Source organism: Apium graveolens, chromosome 8 (assembly GCF_009905375.1).
Source record: "Apium graveolens cultivar Ventura chromosome 8, ASM990537v1, whole genome shotgun sequence".
In the NCBI taxonomy this organism is placed as follows: domain Eukaryota; kingdom Viridiplantae; phylum Streptophyta; class Magnoliopsida; order Apiales; family Apiaceae; genus Apium; species Apium graveolens.
This window is the reverse complement of record NC_133654.1, coordinates 226,300,084-226,322,015: the sequence shown is the minus strand read 5'-3', so window position 1 is coordinate 226,322,015 and position 21,932 is coordinate 226,300,084. Positions and strand designations below refer to the sequence as shown.

The 21,932-nt window shown below is 32.1% G+C and overlaps 2 protein-coding genes across 2 annotated transcripts; both read right to left on the bottom strand.

The window, feature by feature from the left end:
- Window positions 1-13,392: 13,392 nt before the first annotated feature.
- On the bottom strand, window positions 13,393-15,200 carry LOC141678510 (membrane protein PM19L-like). The gene is made up of 5 exons (XM_074484854.1): window positions 14,896-15,200; window positions 14,582-14,710; window positions 14,244-14,463; window positions 14,109-14,154; window positions 13,393-13,632 (listed from the first exon to the last, which is right to left on the bottom strand). Exons 2-5 carry the CDS (start codon window positions 14,706-14,708, stop codon window positions 13,516-13,518), a joined length of 510 nt encoding a protein of 169 aa, XP_074340955.1. The 5' UTR covers window positions 14,709-14,710; window positions 14,896-15,200; the 3' UTR covers window positions 13,393-13,515.
- A 142-nt stretch (window positions 15,201-15,342) lies between these two features.
- On the bottom strand, window positions 15,343-20,128 carry LOC141678509 (glutamine synthetase, chloroplastic). Its single transcript, XM_074484853.1, has 14 exons — window positions 19,971-20,128; window positions 18,235-18,494; window positions 18,018-18,057; window positions 17,815-17,918; window positions 17,681-17,729; window positions 17,440-17,546; window positions 17,159-17,246; window positions 16,932-17,060; window positions 16,765-16,839; window positions 16,373-16,426; window positions 16,249-16,286; window positions 15,967-16,126; window positions 15,801-15,861; window positions 15,343-15,641 (listed from the first exon to the last, which is right to left on the bottom strand). Exons 2-14 carry the CDS (start codon window positions 18,486-18,488, stop codon window positions 15,502-15,504), a joined length of 1,299 nt encoding a protein of 432 aa, XP_074340954.1. The 5' UTR covers window positions 18,489-18,494; window positions 19,971-20,128; the 3' UTR covers window positions 15,343-15,501.
- Window positions 20,129-21,932: the final 1,804 nt, after the last annotated feature.

Below are 21,932 nucleotides of genomic sequence, written 5' to 3'. Positions count from 1 at the left end.
TTATATGCATGAAAATGAAACTATATGGATTCACAAATAAATATGCAAAAGAAAAATGCAAACAACTATATGAACAATCATGCAAAAATATGAATGAACAACTAAACTTGCAATATGAATCTATATGAACACAACACACAACTAATCCTTACATTATGACCCCCAAAATTAAAATTTTCAATGTCCTCATTGAAGGTAATAACAAGGATACAAGGCATACCTAGTCGTCAGTAGGATCACCCTCCTTGGGTGGAGTATCAGGGGAGGGTACACGGAATCAGCTTCAAATATTGGCCAATCAACCTCGACACCAGTGGCCCGGAAAGCTTTACCCAAAGACTGTGTCAAATCCGCAGCAAAACGACTGTGAATATCGTACATCGCATCCATGCGCCTAGTCAATCGCATGTACTGCGCATCTCCAAGTTCAGAACTATCCCTTGTTTGCTGAGCACGAGAAGATCTAACGGCTCCACGAGAGGATCTAGTAGCTGCCTGACGTGCCTGAAAAGAACCCCCTGCAAAGGGTCTGATCAACTGGATGGCCACCCAGTAGATGATCATATGTATAACCCAAGCCCTTCTCATCGGCTTTACCGCCATACTACTCCTTCAGCTGCTGAATCGTCGAGCTATCAATGGGAGCACTCGACATTTATAGCTGCTCATGCTCGGGCCACCTAACTCACGCGAAAATACACGCAAGCGTACGTGATCACAAGTAGTATAAGAATTAATTCAAGTATGTTCCCACAAAGACTGGTTTAGGTTAAGTTCAGATTATGCACTTATGCAACAATGTATGATTATCGTTCACAACTAAGACAATTAACATATTTGAGTTGATTAACTACTTAAGAGATTATACTAGCATGCATTAACTAAGAGATTAAAAGTGAATTACTTATATGAGAATAAAACATGGGATTCTAATTTCATTAAATACTTTATTCAAAGTTCATGTCTTTATCAATAGTATGCGATAGTGATGATAACTAATCAGATAACACAAAATTAGTATACGCTATCTTTCGATATACGTAAACCCTACTACTGAGCATCCATAATCAAGATAGAAGCCAAATAGACACCAATTATGTTTAAACCCTATATGTCTATAGAATTTGAAAATATAACGGTTTAAGAACAATTTATCTATTGTGATTACATAGGGTGTGTAAGATGGTTAAAATTAATCCATGAATCATGCATGTCAATTCATATATAAACCTATGCTAGCATGGCAAGTTCTAAAACTCTATATTCATTGTCGCTTCAATAGAGATTAACAAACAATCTTAGTTGTTACCTACGCATCAAAGACGAATAAGCACAACCAAACTAGGAAATCATAAATTACCACACACTAAAGATTTAGAATAATTAACTATTGAAATCCATAAATAAATCCGCTTGAACCCCATGACAACAATTAGTTTATGATCGAACGCATCGTTACCATGGGTTCCAATGAAAACATGATACTAAATAAGTTCAGAATACTACGATAACATATAGAAATACTAGGGTTTAGAACAAGAACAAAACCAGTATCCAAAAGTATCCCCTAAATCGAAGAAAACAAAAGTATGATACTAAATCTTGTTCTCCTTAGCTGTCTCGTGTGCTCTGGGTCTTCTTAATGTTCTCCCTAGCTTCCTTGTTATTAAAAATGTCTTATTTTCATTATATATAAGCCCCTGGATCACCTGGACTCTCCAAATCTTCAAATCAGAGTAGAAACGGGATTCTGCAGCTTTACACTGGCGCGGGCGCGCAGTACTGGGGAGCGGGAACGCTCCCTCAGTGGAAAACATGGTGCGTGCGCACTCCTCCAGGAGTGGGCGCGCTGACCTTATGCTCTTTTTTTGCAGTTTCTTCTTTTGGCCCTCCATTCTTCATGCGATCTTCCGCAACTCCATTCATGACCTCTTATAAGCATAAAATCATTGTAAAGCTCCTTTCCTCCTCCTGACTAGTGCCCTGAAACAACTAAACACAAAACACATCAAAAATATCAAATATTTGAGTCCAAAACATCAACTCAAGCCGATAAAAAGCGTTCCAAGTGGATATAAATTCCACTTATCAAATTGATTGTATTAATTGTATTCACCCCCCCCCCCCCCCACAGTTGCTTAAGTGCCTAACAATAAACTCTAGTTGCATGACCACTTTAGTTGTTGTACCTTAGAAGCCGATTATTGTTTTTCATGGTGGACCTGATTGCCGTAGATTTTTATATCTATTGTTTATCTTGATTAGTTTAGTGTTAATTTAGTTTAAATTAGTTAGTTAAAAAATTCTTCACATAATTGTTTTTCTCTTGAAACAATCTATAGTAATTAAGTTGAAATTGATAGGACATGTCTCCTTGTGGATACGACCTACCACTTTGTACTAGCATTAGACACTGTGTGCTTGCGATATATATAAAATAAACACATCATTAGCATTGTTTAAATTATGTGAGGGTGAATTGTAAACATATTAACAATTCAATATGATGGATAAAGTATTTAATTCTAAATAATAATTTTTTTAAAAATCATATCGTAAAAATTATATAAATCATTAATATGCATATTTCTCTGTAGATAGCGTTGAATATAAAAGATATGATATTTTATATTAGCTTAATCTGGATAATATGAATCCATGATTTGTTGAAGATACAACATATGACACTTTTTTCAAACTCAATTAGGATTTTACAAATCCAAGATGATTATCTTCAATATTTACAAGTATCCAATCTTCAGTATTCATATACACAATTTTTTTAAAAAGTTGTTTTATAGGATACATGTTTAATTAAAAAGTATTTTATAGAATATATGCATATTCAGAAAATCTTCATTGGTTCTCAAGATAAGATATATGAATATGTAATAGTTATCCAAATCAATCATGATAATCTTTTTACAACTATAAATAACGTAAACTGTTTTCAAACATTCTTCAACTCATTACAAAAAAATTCATACACAAAGTAAAGATGAAGAAAAGTATTGCCTTAACATTTCTTTCTATGATTATGTTTACACGATTTATTATGATTGTGATAGGTGCTAACAATTATAGTGATGACGGGGAGAAATTTTCAGCCAAATGTGTAGCAGAATGTTCATTACAGTGTGTTGAAGATGGGAAGGGTAAGGAACCATGGGAACTAGCTGCTTGTGTTGGTAAATGTGTTTTAACATGCACCGATGCTTCCATTAACCCTGCTTGCGCTGCTAGTTGTGTTGAATCTTTGTGCTCTAAATTTTTGAACTATGGTAAGTAATAAACACATCATCTATTTGATATAAATATTTTATTGTAATACAAAACTAAAGTTTTCAGTTTTTATAAACATTGTATGTTTTCTTGATATAGCCCACTCGAAACTTAAAAAATTAATTTTGTTGAATGTTTCAGATTTGGATACACTACAGAGATGTATCGGCAATGATTCAACTACAGAGTGCATCCCCAAATGTCGAACTTAGTCGGATCGTCTTCTACGATATACATAATTCCTTAACATATGTATGCCAAATAGTATGAAATAAACAAATCATATAAAATTTGCAGATGAATCTTTTATTCTTGAATATTTTATTAAATTTTCTCTTCGTACTCTAATTAAATTTTATATTTAATAGTAAAATAATAATATACATGTTATTTGAAATAAAATTTAAAAAGTTTTTTAATTTTCATAATTTTATTGATTTTTTGAACTCAAAATAATCAAAATGAAACTAAAGATAAAATACAAAATCAATAATCAAGAGATTAAATTTTGATCAAGCTGAAGTGGTTTTCAAATTTCAAATAAAAAACTATATTTTTTCAATTAGAAAGGTTGACGTTATATGTCTCATTTAAATTTCTAAGGATATGAAAATCTAAATCAGAAAATTAAGCAAATATATACATAAAGAGATACATAATCCGAATAAACAGTGATACATAAACAATTTCTAATTCAACCTATATCATATGCAATACATCAAAGAAATAACAAATGCTAGAATATACTAAAAAGAACTCAAAATAAAATTTAATGCTAGATCATAGATATTATTAGAAACATATTCTATAATCATTATTAATTTCTTCACATTTCAATGCCAAAAATTATGGTACACAAAACTTATATAAAACTAGTGCGATGCTCAAATTAATTATAATATTCGTTATCTTATTATTAATATTATGTTTACATTTTGAATTAAAATTTTGTATTTAATTTATAAATTACTGAGGATAATATTATTTATTATTAATGTTGGTTTGTTTCTTATTTATTGTAAATTATTTTGTGATTTTAATTTTATTTTAAAAATAATTTTGACATTTGATATGTGAAAACTTACAACCTTTTGATTTATTATTCTATTTTTCTTTATTTATTTCGATTGTTTATATAAATATGAAAAGGTTTGACTTTGAATAAAAGAATTTTGATTGTATATACAAGTCATCATCTTTCAGATACATCCAAGTTTTAGAAATCATACGAAGAGCAAGAAATATTATAATTCAAACACCAGAAAATATAAACAAACACTCAAATATTTACTATGTGTGTAATAAAAAATGTACATAGATTTGTAAGAACATTCTGAAAATAATTTGCTGATTCAAACTCTTCCACTATATGCCTTTTCATTCTCAATGTCTTGCACCCCATCATGGATTTCCCCCAAGAAAATTAACTGACTTCCACTCAGTATAATTATTATTATCTCGAGAGTTCCCTGCAAAGCCTTACAAACATAGCTTATTAGTTGAAGCCTCAAGATCTTAATTCCGACATAAATTAATGTTAAAATTTGATAAACTGCAAAATGGTAGCTCAATGTTACCCGCTTTAACACCTTGACGGCCAGAATTTCAAATTTGTAATATAATGGACAAAATAACAAATTTCTAATATTGTGGCCGGAATTACAAATTCATAATATTGTGGCCGATATCACTTTTACTTTTTGAAAAGGTTTTTAAGCGACAGTTTTTTAACAACAAACAATAGTTACATTTCTATTTAAGTTGATACTAACACGAATACCAAAGAAAAACAACTTATTCTTGATGGTAATCTTATTAAACAACAAGTTTCTTACATTGTTTGGGCCGTATACAGAGATCCGAAAGTCTGATTTTAATGATCTTACAGTCCATGCGAAACTTGTGAGATTTTACATGATAATGACATAGTCCAGTAAGCAAAGTCCAACTGTAAGAGTCCAGAAACTGGAATAAAAAGTCAGCTGCGAATTTTAATTAAAGAATCTTATTGGGTCATGGAAGTCTTTTTGGAATTGGTTTAGAGTATTAAAATACTTTTTATATTTGAGATATGAGAAATATTATTAGATACCTATTACAGTAGCGTAAAATAGATAATATAGTTAGGGTTTATACACAGAGTTGTTAGAGAGAAGCCATGTATCTCATTCTCGTGATAGGATTAACGAATTCAAGTTTTCTTATCTAAATTTCTTCTTCATTCTTATTAGCTTAATTATATTCTATTCTTTTATTAGTTGTTTTACTCGTTTGTTAATTAGTGAGTAGTCATTTCTAAGATGGAGAATTTAATTTTAAATAAATATTTTTTTAAATAATCATATCTTAAAAACTATATAAATCATTAATATGCATTTTTCTATATAGATAGTGTTGAATATAAAAGACTATAAAATTATATCTTAAAAATTATATAAATCATTCATATACATATTTCTATGTAGATAGCGTTGAATATAAATTATATAATATTTTGTATTAACTAAATCTGGATAATATGAATCCATGATTCATTGAAGATAAAATATATGGTACTCTTTCCAAACTCAATTAGGATTTTACAAATCCATGATGATTATCTTTAATATTTACAAGTATCCAATCTTCAATATTCAGATACATAATATTTTTTCTTAATGTTGTTTTGAACGACACATATTTAATTAATAAATATTTTATAAAATATATACATATTCAGAAAATCTGCATGGGTTCCTAAGATACGATTTATGCATATATAATAATTATCCAAAATATGATAATCTTTTTACACCTATAAATAAGGTAAACTATTTTCAAATACTCTTCAACCCATAACAAAAAAATCATACACAAACTAAAAATGAAGAAAAGTATTGCCTTGACATTTCTTGCTATGATTATGCTTACACGGCTTATTATGATTGTTATAGATGCTAAAAATTATAGTGACAGCGGAGAAAATTTTCAGCCAAATGCGTAGCAGAATGTTCATTACAGTGTGTTGAAGAAGGGAAGGGAAAGAAACCATGGGAACTAGCTGTTTGTGTTGGTAAATGCGTTTTAACATGCACTGATGCTTCCATTAACCCCGTTTGTGCAGCTAGTTACGTTGAATCTTTGTGCTCTAAATTTTTGAACTCTGGTAAGTAATAAACACATCATCTATTTGATTTAAATGTCTTATTGTAATACGAAACTGAAGTTTTCACTTTTTATAAATATTGTATGTTTTCTTGATATAGCCCAACTCGAAACTTAAAATTTTAATTTTGTTGAATGTTTCAAATTTGGATACACTACAGAGATGTACCGACAATGATTCAACTATAGAGTGCATCCCCAAATGTCGATCTTAGCCGGATCGTCTTTTACGATATACTTAGTTTCTCTACATATGTATGCCAAATAGTATGGAATAAATAAATTATATAAAATTTGTAGATGAATATATTATTCTTGAATATTTTATTGAATTGTCTCTTCAGAATCTATGGATATCTTACATTTTGATAAATTTTATATTTAACAATAAAATAATTGTATAAGCTATTTGGATATAAATTTAAAAATCTTGTTTTTTATAATTTTATTGATTTTTTGAACTTAAAATGATAAAAATGAAATTAGAGATAAATTATTAAAGATTAATAATCAAGAGATTAAATTTTGATCCAACTGAAGAAGTTTTTATATTTCAAATAAAAAATTATATTTTTGTAATTAGAAAGGTTGACGTTATATGTTTCATGTACATTTTTATGGATATGAAAATCTAAATTAGAAAATTCAGCCAATAAATACATAAATAGATACATAATCTGAATACACAGTGATACATAAATAAATTTTAATTCAACCTATGTCATGAACAACACATCAAAGAAATAACAAAATCTAGAATACACTAAAAAGAACTCAAAATCGTAGATATTATTTGAAACATCTTATATAATCATTATTAGTTTCTTCACATATCAATGCCAAAAAGTATGGTACAAAAATATTATATAACAATAGTGCGATGCACAAATTAATTATAATATCTGTTATCTTATTATTAATATCATGTTTACGGTTTGAATTAAAATTTCGTATTTAATTTATAAATTTGTGAGGATAATACTATTTATTATTAATCTTGGTTTGTTTCTTATTTATTCTAAATCTTTTTGTGATTTTATTTTAAAAATAATTTTGACATTTGATATGTGAAAACGTACAACCTTTTGATTTATTATTCTATTTTTCTTTATTTATTTTGATTATTTATATAAAAATGAAAAAGTTTGACTTTGAATAAAAGAATTTTGATTGTATAAACAAGACATCATCTTTTAGATATATCCAAGTTTTGGAAACCGTAGAGTAAGAAATATCATCATTCTAACACCAGAAAATATAGACAAGCATTCAAATAGTTACTACGGATGTAATAAAGAAATGTACATAGATATGTAAGAACATCCTGAAAATGATTTGCTTATTCAAACTCGTGTATGCCTTTTCATTTTCAATGTCTTGCACCCCAGCATGAATTACCCCCAAGCAAATTAACTGACTCTCGCTCAGTATAATTACCATTATTTCCAGAGTTCACTGTAAAACCACGCAAACAGAACTTATTAGTTGATGCCTGAGGGCTTAATTCGGTCAAAAATCAATATTACAAAAAATTGAGTAAATTGCAATATGTTAGATTTACCCGTTTTAACATCGTCGTTTCCAGAATTTAAATTCGCAATTGTGAACATATATTACTTCTATTTTTGAATAGGTGTTTAAGGATCATTTTTTTACAATAAACACTAGTTCTTTTTCTTTGCAAAGTGGTCATTGGCCTCCTTTATGAAATGTAAAATTAATGTTTAGTGAAATGTAAAAGTAGTGTTTATTCACTATATTACAAATTTAAAATTTCGATTAACAAAGTGCCAATAGGATTAAGTATGGAAAAAACTTCATAATTTAATCTTAAAAGTTTAATAAACGAGGATTTGAATTTAGTACAACTAAAGTTTTTATGTAGAAAAAAATACTCACCAAGCTAGAATCTGCATAACCAATATTGATCTCTTTGCATGCCAATCTGTGGGCAGAAACTAAATTGACTATTACAATTTATGCATGTAGACAATCAGGATAGATATGTGAATTAAATATATATTGACTGATCACCCCATAGAAAGTAAAGTGAGTGTCCAAGTTGCAAGGGAAGATGCAGCAGCTGCATGTAAGCTGGAGGGATTCCATGCCATAACATGATAAATTCCAGTAACGGAGTTCATAAGTCCAACAACACCGGCAATAAGAGAAAATACTTCAAAGAACCATGTTTCCAATAAATCAATTTGGAAAAAGTTCAATGAAGATTGTTTAAGAAACAAATTAAAGATTAAAGACCAATAAAGTTGCAGAAAAGTCTAAGTTCAATATCATGAAGTCTAAAATAGCCATATCATGAAGTTCATTAGAGTTTACAGCTAAAATTTAATATAGTCCAAGTTTGGCTTATGTCAAGAAGTCCAAACTTCAGTTGCATCGAGAAGTATGTTCTGCATTACACCGAGATATCAAGGAGAATGCTAAACTGTGAAGTGCAAAATTACACTACATCGAGAAGTCCAAAGTAAACTCTGATAATATATTCAAACCAAATGAAGTTCTCGATATCCTCACTCGGCCCCTTCACAACAAAATAAATGAAGGTACAAATTACCAGAAATGAATAAACAGATCAGTACAGTATACTGTACATAAAGGTGGTTCATGGGCATGTGTCAAGCCTACGCGAAACTTGGAGAAAAATAAAATAAAGCAAATAATAAAAGATCAAGAGCGAAAAATGATAAGGAGGTGGTCCTCAAAAGCTACTGTGTGTCCCCTAGCATGATAGGATTATTTGTTGTAAATGGATGAGCAGTAAGTGTAGTACAAGATAGTATTTATATTGTGCTCATCTCATCTTTAGTTGTACGAATCATAGTGAGCAAAAATTGATTGCAATATTTTCTCTCTCTATGAGCCAACTCAAGAACCTCTTCTTGAGAAAAAGCTAAGAAAAATAACTTATTTTTTTAGGAACTGTAGCACAATTTCTTTATATTTTATAAAAAGTGAATGGATAACATCTTTGTATCTTGTAAGGGGTAAATTATAAAAAATATAAACACGTATCAAATAAGAATAAGAATTTGTAAAATGCAAGAAAGGGGGTGGCCTACATCTGTTCTCAAACCAGAAAGTACAAATACTTCACAACCCCCAAAAACCGTTAGGGGTAATCTCAGACTAATCATAACATTGAAAACTGATCTAAAGACAAAGAAGAAGAAGACAGATGAAGATGAGAAAGTGATAAGAATTTTGGGAAAACTAATCATGACAGATGAAGATGAAGATGATTTGGATGATGATGAGCATAAGAAGGATGAACACAAATCTTCTGGCTGTAACAGCCCGCACTTCCGGACTATTAATTCTAAATCAAAACTAAAATAAAATACAATTTACTAATACGAAAATCTATTACAAAGGTGTCTATTACAAAAGCGCAGCTAACGGAAGTCCAAAATTTAATATACTCCAATCCTAAGTCCTCGAACTCCAATGATTTCCAACTCGAATCTTATATGAAACCTGAAATTGTAAGTAATGAGTTATACAGCCCAGCAAAAAAATAATCGATCCAACTAGTTGGCCAAGTAACATGAACACATATAACAAAATACGATAATCTATATGATACGATATACGACATATGAAACAAACACTTTCGATACATATTCCTATTCTTATTCGATACACACAATACACATACCACATAAACAACAATAATTCAAAATCAATAACTCATGCCACGACCACTACAACCCGGTGATAACGGTCCTAAATTTTCATAAAACTGTCACTACAATCCGTTGACTGCGGTCCTAAGTTCTTATTCGATATTTTCACAAACCATGGCACAAATCAAAGATCTCAAATTATCGTCTAGACATCACATATACAAATCGATACATATTCTATATCACATAATAATATCAAATATATGATCACTTAGCCCAAGTTTTGATAATCAAATATAAACGCACAACACACAATTTTGAAAACACTAGCAAGATTGATCGAAAACTTACCTTAAAATCTGACCAGATCTGAATATAGCCTTTTTGACCCACTAAACGATGTTTTCTTGGAAAACACAAAGCACGAAAGTTGTAGATAACGAAAAGACCTTTCTGAAAAGTCCAGGATCACTAAATTCTGACTTACGATGAATTTTCTATGAATTTTACAAAATAGCTGATTTTTGCTGAGAAGAGTCCTACGAATTTTAATGATTAAAACGAGGAAGACGAATATGATGTATTTATAACGATACAAAACCCTATATCTTAACCTACAAGTTATCAATAATAGAATCTGATCCAAATTTTAGGCCCAATAGTCTAACCCAATTTTAAATCCTAGTCTTTATCTAATTTTAATCCTTTTTATTCTATTATTCTTTTATCAATCGAATTCTAAAAAATTGCGGGATATTACACTGGCTCAAATCCAAGTCAATCTACCAAGGCAACTGGCAGTAAGGTGGATGAGAAGAAGAAGGATGTTAGAAAGAAGGGAGATGAAAGCAGGAGAAAGAAAAGGAGAGGAGAAGAAGGTACCAAGAAAAATGTCCAACAGATTTAAATCTCACAAAATCAATCCTCCAAACCAAGTCAAACACCATATCAACCAATTCCAATTCAGAAGCCTAAATTCTTGTATAAACAAACTGCAAACACTTTACTCAAAATACCAATCAAATCCAGCCAAGTCACACTGAAGAAAATCACAAACCTATCTTCATTCAAGCCTCCAACCGAAACTCACTTCAAGACTGTTGGAAGAAAACCAAGAAAAATGCAGGCTGATGTTTGTGTCATCTGGAACTGTTTCAATCAAGATGATTTTCAGCCTCTAAACATGAGCATAACATATGATGACTATTTTCAACAATTATTTGAAGAAATTGTCAAAGTTTGTGTTATCTCTTTAGAAGAAGTCAGAATTTACTATTTGGATGGCTCCTTTATTTTGCTTAGCAGAGAAGTAACGGAAACATTTTCAACCACAGAATTGAAGAGGGTGATTAGCTTGATGAAGGACAAGGATACAATTACAAAGATGTGGAAGGTTGTGATGTCTGAGAGGTTGAGAGAAAGAAATGGAAGACTTGCAAGATTAAAGGCTAAAAAGGAAGAAAGGGATAGGAAGTATGTCAAGGAGATAGAGATGTTTGAACAGAGGTCAAATGAACTCAAGTCAAGGGGGCTGAGTAGAATATCAAAAGATGGACATTTCTTGAACATTCAAATTGGCAGATTTTTAAGATTCAGAGTAAATTACCTCAACAGCTACAAACTGGATTATTGGCTCAGACTGGTAAAAGCTTTAAAAGGGACAAAAATAATTGAAGAACTTCAAGTGCTAGTAAATCTCAAGGACCTCATTAGGAAAGAATTAGGCTATGAGAAATTTACCTAATATTTATAACGGTTAAACTGATGTAACTACTCAATGTATAAATTTGTATTTGTTAATTTGTCAAGTTTTATGTATTTGATTTTAGCTTAGGGTTAGTCTTGTTATCAGACATGAATTGTGATAAGCAATCTTCTCACAAATTAGGGGAGATTGTTGTGCAAAACATGCCTATATAATAACAAGACTAAGTCACTTTGACAACCCTGAGATTTAGTTGTTTGATAATCAATTTATTATTATGTATTATATTTCTTGAGTTTATAAAAAGGTTAGGAGATTAGACTGGAGTATTTTTCTGTGAACAGATTCAAGCTAAGGAATAAACTCTGGAAGAAGATCAAGCCATGATCATGCCTCAGAGAAAAGTGTAGAAGCTTGCAGTTGAATAAAACTATTATATGAAAAATGTTCTAAGTCAAGATATCGACAAGACACATATCAAGTTATATCGAAAAGTCTAGAATAGCTTATCGAGAAGTCCAAAATGGCTTATAGAGAAGTTTCATAGATATTGACAACTCAAATGAAGATGTAGAGAACTGGAGATATCGACAAGGCATTTCTGCATGTAGAGAACTCATAGATATCGACAAGTCAAATGAAGGTGTGAAGAATTGGAGATATCGACAAGTCAATTTCTCATTAGAGATCTCAGAGATATCGACAAGTCAAAAAGTGTATGTAGAGATCTCAGAGATATCGACAAGTCATTTCTACATGTAGAGATCTCAGACATATCGACAAGTCATTTCACATGCAAAGATCAAGAGACCTCGACAAGTCAAATATACCTATAGAGAACTCAAAGATCTCGATAAGTTATAATACTTATCGAGATGTCACTTCTCTATAAAACAAACTGGAGATCTCGATATGCCTCTCAAATACAGAATGCAGAAGTTCAAGATTCAAGATTATCAGTCAACAAACGATCTATTCACTAGATTGAAAAGTCTACAAAGTAGTTGGGAGAATACAAGATCAAGGGCCAAGATTGACTGGACAAAGGATGTTCACAGACCTGCAAAATTCTGCACAGATTTGCTAAGATAGAAATGGAAATAGAAAAAAATTGTTTTAGAAAGTAGTTTATTACATTTTAGTGCAAAACTTGTAAACTCGTGATGCTAGTGTATAAAGCATGCACTGGTCCTTAGTTTAGTTGCAACAAGCAGATTTATATTTTCTTGTAATCTCTCAAGTAAGAAGCTGAGTTTTTATATTGTTAAGAACACAGAATTTGTATCAAGACAAATTTAATTAATACAAATTAAGTGAGTTTTGAAATACTGTGCTTGTTGATTTATTTCTCTAACACAATATCTCTACAAATATAAAACTGCTTTGTTCATACAATATCCAAACAAGTTTTAAAAAGGCTAAAAATCCAAGAAACACATTCATTCCCCCCCCCCCTTCTGTGTTGCATTCAATATCTAACAACCTTAAAATAAAATTTAGTTTGGGCTTTTTAAAACTTGACGGTTGATATCAGCTTCAATATCATTTACAACTTCCAGGTTGTCTTGGTATATACAAGTCATCTTTCATATACATCCAAGTTTTAGAAACCAAATGAATAGCAAAAAGTATCATCAATTTAACACTAGAATATAAAAACAAGCACTCGAGTAGTTACTATGTGTGTAATAGAGAATGTTACACAGATATATAAAAACATTTTGAAAATGACTTAATGATTCAAACTCTTCCGCTGAAAGCCTCCTCATTCTCAATGTCTTGCACCCCAGCTTGGATTGCCCCTAGGCAAATTAACTGACTCCCACTCAGTATAATTACCATTATCTCGAGAGTTCGCTGGAAAACCACATAAACAGAACTTATCAGTTGAGGTCCGAGAGCTAAATTCTGACAAAAGTCAATGTTTAAAGTTAAGTAAATTGCAAAATGGTAGCTGAAAGTTACCCGTTTTAGCAACTTGATGGCCAGAATTTCAAATTTGTAGTATAGTGGTCGAAATTACAAATTTGTAATATTGTGGCCGAAATTACAAATTCACAATATTGTGACCGATATCACTTTTACTTTTTCAAAAGGCGGGAGACATTTTCTTAAGAACAAATAATCCTTGTTTTCTTTGAAAAATGATTGTTGGCTACCTTTTTAAAATATATAAGTAATGTTTGGTCAGTATATTACAAATTTGAAATTTTGTCACAAAAGGGCTAGACGAGATTAAGTTTGGCCAAAACTTCGTAATTTACTCTTAGAAGTTTAATAAACAAGGATTTGAATCTGGTACGACTAAAGTTGCATGTAAAAAAAATACTCACCAAGCTGGAATCTGCATAACCAATATTGATCTCTTTGCATGCCAATCTGTGTGAAGACAATAAATTGTTTATTACGATTTATGCAAGTAAACAGTCAGATTAGATATGTAAATTAAAGATATATTGATTGATCACCCCATAGAAAGTAAAGTGATTGTCCAAGTTGCAAGAGAAGATGCAGCAGCTGCATGTAAGCTGGGGGGATTCCATGCCATAACATGATAAATTCCAGTAACGGAATTCATGAATCCGACGACACCGGCAATAAGAGAATATATAACAAAGAACCCTGTTGCCATGTTGCCCTTTGGGAAGTAAATTGGAAATATTCGAGCTGGAATTGTCAGAACAGAGGCTGCAAATGAATTTTTGGATTCATCAGATTTGACAGTGCCTTAAGAATGTTGTGTCTTAAAACCCCCCGAAAATAAGAAGATGGCAGTTGTTTTATCATAATTCTGATGCAAAAGTACCTGTTTCATGAGTCTTTTCCATTGCGTGATCCACATCCCATGCTGCAAGAATGATTACAACTAGATAAAGTATAAGATTAATTACCAAGAAGAGCAATGCTGCTGATTTTCCTGCTCCAGATGCCATAACTGATTCGAACTCCGACACAAAAAGTTAAAAAAAAAAATCTAAATCTGCTGGCATTCTTCATGTGTGTTGGTAAGAAGATATATATGCAAAAATTGATTCTTTATCCCAATGAAGTTGCAAAGAGAAAGCAATTAAATGATTAAAATATTCAGCTGGAATTTCTTACTCTTGTTGTAGAGTTTACCTCTAGGAGAAGGGAAGAATCATCTTGTCTTTCTTAATGAAGAGAAGTTGTACCACCTGTTACTCATTCCAAAACTAACATAATAAGCACGCTCGTTTACAAATCCAAATTACAGCTTGTTTGCATATTGCATACTACTAGGGAGTCCATTTTAGCACTACTGTCCTAAACAAGAAATAGAAAGATCGAGTGTTTTTAAAGAATTGGTTAGTTTCAAGTCGCTTTCAATAAGTAGAAGTGCAATTTTTTTCAGTTGACGTAGTTCAACAAGACCATTTACCAGATTTCATGTTTAAAATAAAGGTTCAGCCTCAGCTCGCTTAATTTTAAAATTTTCTGAACAAAGCTCATTCCGAAATAGAGTTTTCAGCCTCAGAACTTCATAACAATTGCTTCCTAGAGAAGTATTATCAATTTCATCATAATTATTACTTCTCAAACACCCAATGACCTCCAAGAATGTGTCTTTCATAATAAAAAGAAAGGTCAACCACTGGGGCTCCTTATTTACAAAAATCATCAACTAATGATCCAAAGAAAGCAGGAAGCGGGGTAAATAGACGACAACGAATTTCGTGGAATACGTAAATCTATCTCCAATCGAATCTAAACATTCAAAGACAGTTTCTGTGCAGCAAGAGCTTCAGCTTCAAGCGTTGGCTCCCACAGTAATGTAGTTTCGGCAAGTAAACCAGTCACAATGTATGGGTCCATGTTTGAAGCAGGGCGCCGATCTTCCAAGTAACCTACCACGAGATAGAAAGGATGTTAAATATTTTGTTTTGAAGAATCTTCAAAGTAACTAATTGATTCTGTGCAGATTCTGTCACTTGGTACTTGATAACCTATAAGGGTGTTAATAGTAATGCCAACTTTTTTCTAGTTTTACTAATCACAGGGCCTACCTTTGCCTTCCTTCTCAGTATCACGCCCCACACGGATTGAGCAACCACGATTAGCAACTCCCTACATGTTGAAGTCATTTTATCAGACAAGAAAATGAATCAAATATTTCATATCAATATTCTTGGCCATCGTTGCGGAAATTAGGTGTCAACACTATCAACATACCCATGAAAAGGAGTCAATACTGGCAGTTTCATGCTTTCCTGTCAATCTTCTCTCGTTTCCTTCTCCATATGCACTGATGTGCTCTTTGTGGCGAAGGGAAAGGTTTAAGATTGCTTTCTTAATCACTTCAAAGCCTCCCTCCTCTCTCATACTTTTTGTACTGTGATTCCAGAGAATGATAAGTTTATTAGTTCTGAATCTTCTGATAGTACTGATATGCCATCAATGCCTATGAAGTATTAGCCAGCTTGAATATAAATTAACAATACAGAACAAAAATACCTGTAGTTGGTGTGGCAGCCTGCTCCATTCCAGTCACCCTGCAGATGAAAATGAGAGATTAGATTATTCACATTAACTATTCAGCTATGAAGTGAAACTGCAACGTGTATGTGATCTAGCTTACATCAATTGGTTTCGGGTCAAGTGTGAGAACAACCCCAGCTTGTTCAGTAATTCTCTGTTATATTAATAAGCCACAGAAGATGCAAACCATTTAATATGCGTTAGAAAAGAAGAGTAAGCATCTAAGCATATGCATTTACAGAATAAAGTTGCTTTGTTAAATGTCATACATATGATGAAACTAATAGGAAGCCTCAATACAAACTGTAGAATTTGAGGAATGTTAATTGAAGAAGCAAGGGTTTGGTCACAACACTTCATTTTTTAAGTGAATTACAAGGACATTAAGGCTTCCGGAAAATGAATCATGGTATATTAATCATTGGCAAATAAATAGTTTTCTGGGGTTGCATGGAGTTGGCTATGAGACCATTATCTGTTGATCTAACTTGCCTCAAGGAGGTATCTGGCACACCAGATGTGATCACCAGCTTCTATACCGACACTAGGACCTACTTGAAATTCCCACTGCAATAAAATGGAAAGAAATACGACAATGAATATTCCCAGTAATTTAACATCTATATGTTTCTGGAAGAGAGAACAAGAGGAAAACAGACCTGGCCAGGCATAACCTCTCCATTTGTGCCACTAATATTAATTCCAGCATATAAGCAAGCCTTATAATGAGCGTCAGATATGTCTCTACCGAATGACTTATCCGCTCCAGCAGCACAATAATATGGACCCTATGATAATAAAAGAGATTTTAAGAGCAAGTTATAGTCATAGTTTCATAACATAAAATGTGTAGCATAACCACTTTGCTGAACGTAGATTTTATTACCTGAGGACCAGGATAGCCTCCAACTGGCCAACCCAAAGGCCAGTTTACATTTTGTTGCATCAAGGTGTACTCTTGCTCTATTCCAAACCTGGAAGAAAATTATGAAAAATTACTTAAAAAAGAAACAAAGAATAACATCACTTCTGATCTATCTGTTATCAGACAACTATAAACTCAGGCATCATCGTGTTATGCATGCCATGATACCATTCCTTCAAAATCCTAGATAAGTTGCATATTGCTCAAGTGTATAAATAAGAACAATCATGAATTTTTCTTACCATGGAACTTCACCTAGAACCTTGGCATCACTAAATATTTGAGCAGCCTTGTGGCGTTTGTTTGTAGGGATAGGCTCTCCTTGTGGAGTGTAGGTATCGCAGATTACCTTTATAAAGATTCAAAATGGGATCAAGAATTCTTATATTATCATGCTTCCACAATAAAATCAAAATGTCATCAATAAAAGTATATTTAATAACTGAACACACTACAATTGCCGCAAAAAGATGATTCACTCACGAGGATGTTGTTACCGCCACGGAAAGGGTCCTTGAAAATTGCTTGAGGGCTGAACACAGTCTAATATTTTAATATATGATAGAAGACTAGAAGGAAAATTTATTAGATAGCAGCACTGCTTAATAAAATCTTACTATAAAATCACTTCACTATCATCTCCAGGTGCTTGCCCAGTACTTGATCCATCGTAGTTCCATTTTGGTAGCTCGGAAGGGTGCTCAACTGGCTTTGAGATTGTCTGCAGACATACATATAAGGGAGTTCAGTAATAAAGTAAATCTTAGATAAGTCTATGATGAGAGTATAATTATTAATAACAAGGTAAGCTCCAAAATACCCTTGATTTGCTTCGAACATCAACACCAGTTCCTCCTATCCTGTTTCAAGATGCAGATGTTATAAATTAACAAGATGTCTTTCACAGACTAGAAGCCTGGGATCTAGGTGTATGGTGTGTAAGCAATAAACGTGAGAGTTTTTTATTTGTTTAAGGACAACATGCTCAGTGCACATAATTACTATTAGACCATGTCTGTGCAAAGCAGAGAGCGTACCAAATATACTCGGCGATGATCTTATCAGTATAAGGAGTTACGTCCAAATTTAGTAGATCTTCCATCCTATTTATGGTGCCATCCTCAGACTTCACTGCTAATGCTCTATACTTGGTAGAACTTTTAACCCGTGCTTTCTTGTTCTGTTTCAGGAATAGAGAACCCCACATCTTTGATGTCATTGAACTTGCTTCTATAGAATTTTTTGTGAACCTCGTCTGCCATTGCACTGACGGAGCTAAGATCTGAGCCATCCTCACCTGTTCCCAAGTTAATGCAAGGCACTATCAGTAGGATTCGACTTGGTCATATTCTGAACATTAACAAATATGAAAAATTACATGTTTTAATTTACCCTTCATATGATCTTTTACATTGTTAGTCCTTGTTCCCAGAATCTTCATAAGTTACATAATCATTCTTAGGAACCCACCATTTTATACCCCAACTTAGATTGGATTGCCACTTAGATTGGATTGCCAATAAATTTTGCACACCATTGAGTTTGCATATTACAATGTTACAACTTATAAGATATGTAAAATAGGAGCATTCATAATTATACAATAGTAGTATCTATTAGAAACTTGATGCAGATCATGATTATCAAATATATATTTAGGTAACGTATTTTACACATTAAAAAGAAACCAAGGAGGCAAGGACTTGATGCGTCCCTAGAACTTAGCAGATAACATATACCTAGTCAGTGTTCAAGAAGCCATGGAATTTCTTCCAATTTTTATACTATTTTTTTTAATTTATCTTTCAAAGGGCTTTGTTTTGTTTCTATGAGCATATTCCCCAAATACTACAGTGGTCAAACCACATTATGCATTTGTCTTGCTCATCAATTTATTGTTCTATCTGGAATCCAGCTCTACCTTGTTAAATTAAGAACAGTCCAAAATGACTTATTTTGTCAAAACAGTATTTGGGCAGCAGCCTTGTTACTATCTAGCTGATTGGCTTTCACCTCTTGCTGTCATCGGTCTCCCAATAAATAAACCATTATGGTTTGTTCGTTTTGTTTTATTTAGAAAGAACTTGTAATGCAGACAACTAAACTGGATAAAGTTGAAGAAAAGACAGTGTAATAATATACAGTAAAATTCGATGAAAATTTGCTAAAAATCTGACATTGAATCTAAGAAATCAGCAGTAATGACAAAATGATTCAAGTGGTGCATTCTAATTTTAACTAGTTTAATGTTCATCTCGTGATCCCTTGTATGTATGAATAGTACAATTGTGAAGCAAATTTCCAGTTTCATAATACACACAAACACAGATATATATTCTCCATATGATGTAGTAAATTCAACTAATAGATGTATCCACCCTACCATTGTCCTATAAACTTTCATACAAAAACACACAAATTACAAACATTTAATTTCTTGTAAAAGATTGAGTTCTAAAATTGACCAAAATGGTGATACAGTCAACTAAAATCCAGTTGAGAATATACTTTTCGTCTAAAAGATGAAAAATACCAAACATGAAAACAAATAAAAACCTAAAATCAGTAACCAAACAATGACAAATGCATTATAAAGATCAAGAAATGTAAGATTCCAAGCAACCCTTTTGTTAAAAATGACAACTTTCACAAAAAGAACACATAAAGTTTCAACTTTCTTGATTTTTAGGAATCACATTCTTGATTTCTTTAATTTCATCACATGCCCACATAATTAAATTGAGAAATAAAGAGTTTAAGAGACACGGGTTACCTTAAAATGGCTTGAAAGAGTGATCTGAAAGTGGGTTTAGCTCCAACTTGAGAGAAAGTAAAATGTAGTTTGGAGAGGGAATGTAATAGTTAGAGGGCTTTGTATATTGTTGAGTTAGTTTGAAGTGGTACTTTATTTGGCTTTTGCGGGGTAGATAGGGGTTTCTCATGAGTGGAGGAAAATAGAAATTGGTCTCTACAAGGTCACCAAGAGAAGTTTTATCATATAAAACAGATAAGATTCTGTTTGGTTGCCCTTTTTTCTTTTATTTATTTCTTTCCTCGAAATGACACATTTCTTTCATTTATTTCATATTAACTATATAGCATGTAGTTCAAATCGGAGAAAAAAAAACTCACTTCAATTTCTTACTCATATTTTTACACAAGTGACCATTTTTTTAAGAAAAAAGAATTAGTAGAATAAGATGCTTGGATTATCAAACTTTTACGCTATACAATGTAATACATTACCTATTGCTGCAAATTAACGGAATCGTTCGTGAACAAAACTCGAGATCGTCTTATTTAAGTGAACTCGGCTCGGCTCGTTTATTTAAACGAATCGATCGTAAATATGAAAATGAGCTCGGATAGTTAAACGAGCCAAACCGAGTTTTTTGTATGTTCGGCTCAGACTCGTCTCGGATTCGACTCGAACTCGGTAACTCGGCTCGGGTCGGATAAAATTTATATATTTAACAAATAATAAATATTTACTAAACACTTGTATAATTTTTTTTTAATTTTTTATTTAAAATTTAAGATATATTTGGGGGAATAGTAAGGCCATTTCTCGCCTAAAAATATTTTATTACGGGTCTTAATCGTAGGTGTATAAATCTTATATATTATATTCATATTCCTAAACCCGTATTTTATTTTATTTTGATTTTTCAAAATTTTTAAATTCATATAAAATAGTATTTATAATATTGTTTTGGAACAAAAACTAGGGTGCGTTAGTATTTAATGCTAAGGTTTGTGAGTTTCGAACTTTAATGGCTGCTCTTGCGTTCGGGACTATCGGTCCTTGCAAGATGACTACGTATCTTTGTGTGGTAGAGAATCAAGCCAAAAATGTAGTTCTGAGTTGAGGGGTAAAGCCCTTTATATAGAGGTGAGTCTAGCGTTAGACTTGGGTTGGGAGACTTGGTGGACAAGTCTCCAACTTAGATGGTGATTAGGAGTCCTTTAAGGGAAGGAACTCCAGAACCTTCTGTGTAGGACTTTGAGTCCGTTTAGGACACATGTATCTGCTCTACCAGCCGTATTTGTCCTAGTCCGTGAACAGCTTGTGTTCGTGGACCTTGACGACCTCTGCTGGTGGGCCTTGTCTACATGGGACGTTCTGAGTCTGCTACGAGCTCGGACCAGACAGGTTTGTATTGGACTTCAGACAAGAGGCCTAAGTGTAACTAATGTGACATTTAATGTATATTTACGATATATTTTCTATCCATATCAAATATCATATTCAAATCATTTTTATTTATAAAATATTAATATTTAAATCATTTATATTAATAATTATATGAACAATAGTGTTATGTATAATGTGTGGATGACCCTTGTGTTTCTCACCTTTTTGCATCCACTCATTTATTGGCCAACTTTTGACTTTTCATTGTCCAAGTAACTTAATATATAGAGTCGTTTGTATGAGTTTGAGACACACATCAATATGATAATGAAAGTCTTTCTCACCTACCCTTTATATTTAGTAGTATTTTAGTTATTTTCATAACATGTTATCAGCACGATAGTTTTGCATAGTGATTTTAGAGTTTTACAAAGTGATTTTAGGATTATATATACCGAAGGGAGAAGTAGCAGAAGCAGGAACAAGAAGCAAGTAAAAGGTGACCAAAGCTCGTTACCAGTTAAGGTAACATATATCTCTATTAATATGCACCTTATACATCGCTGTTTTTTTATAAATAATTTTATCATAATTTCACTT

Bases quoted from the DNA above. Each gene is read 5' to 3' on its own strand.
- LOC141678510 (XM_074484854.1), bottom strand. From the start codon at position 14,708: ATGGCATCTGGAGCAGGAAAATCAGCAGCATTGCTCTTCTTGGTAATT. The intron at 14,155-14,243 runs GTGATCAATCAA...GTCTTCACACAG, and splicing joins ATCACTTTACTTTCTATGGG to ATTGGCATGCAAAGAGATCA. The intron at 13,633-14,108 runs GTGAGTATTTTT...GTGGTTTTCCAG, and splicing joins GTTATGCAGATTCCAGCTTG to CGAACTCTCGAGATAATGGT.
- LOC141678509 (XM_074484853.1), bottom strand. From the start codon at position 18,488: ATGGCTCAGATCTTAGCTCCGTCAGTGCAATGGCAGACGAGGTTCACA. The intron at 16,287-16,372 runs GTAAGCTAGATC...TTTCATCTGCAG, and splicing joins TTGACCCGAAACCAATTGAT to GGTGACTGGAATGGAGCAGG. The intron at 15,642-15,800 runs GTAGGCCCTGTG...ATCTCGTGGTAG, and splicing joins TACTGAGAAGGAAGGCAAAG to GTTACTTGGAAGATCGGCGC.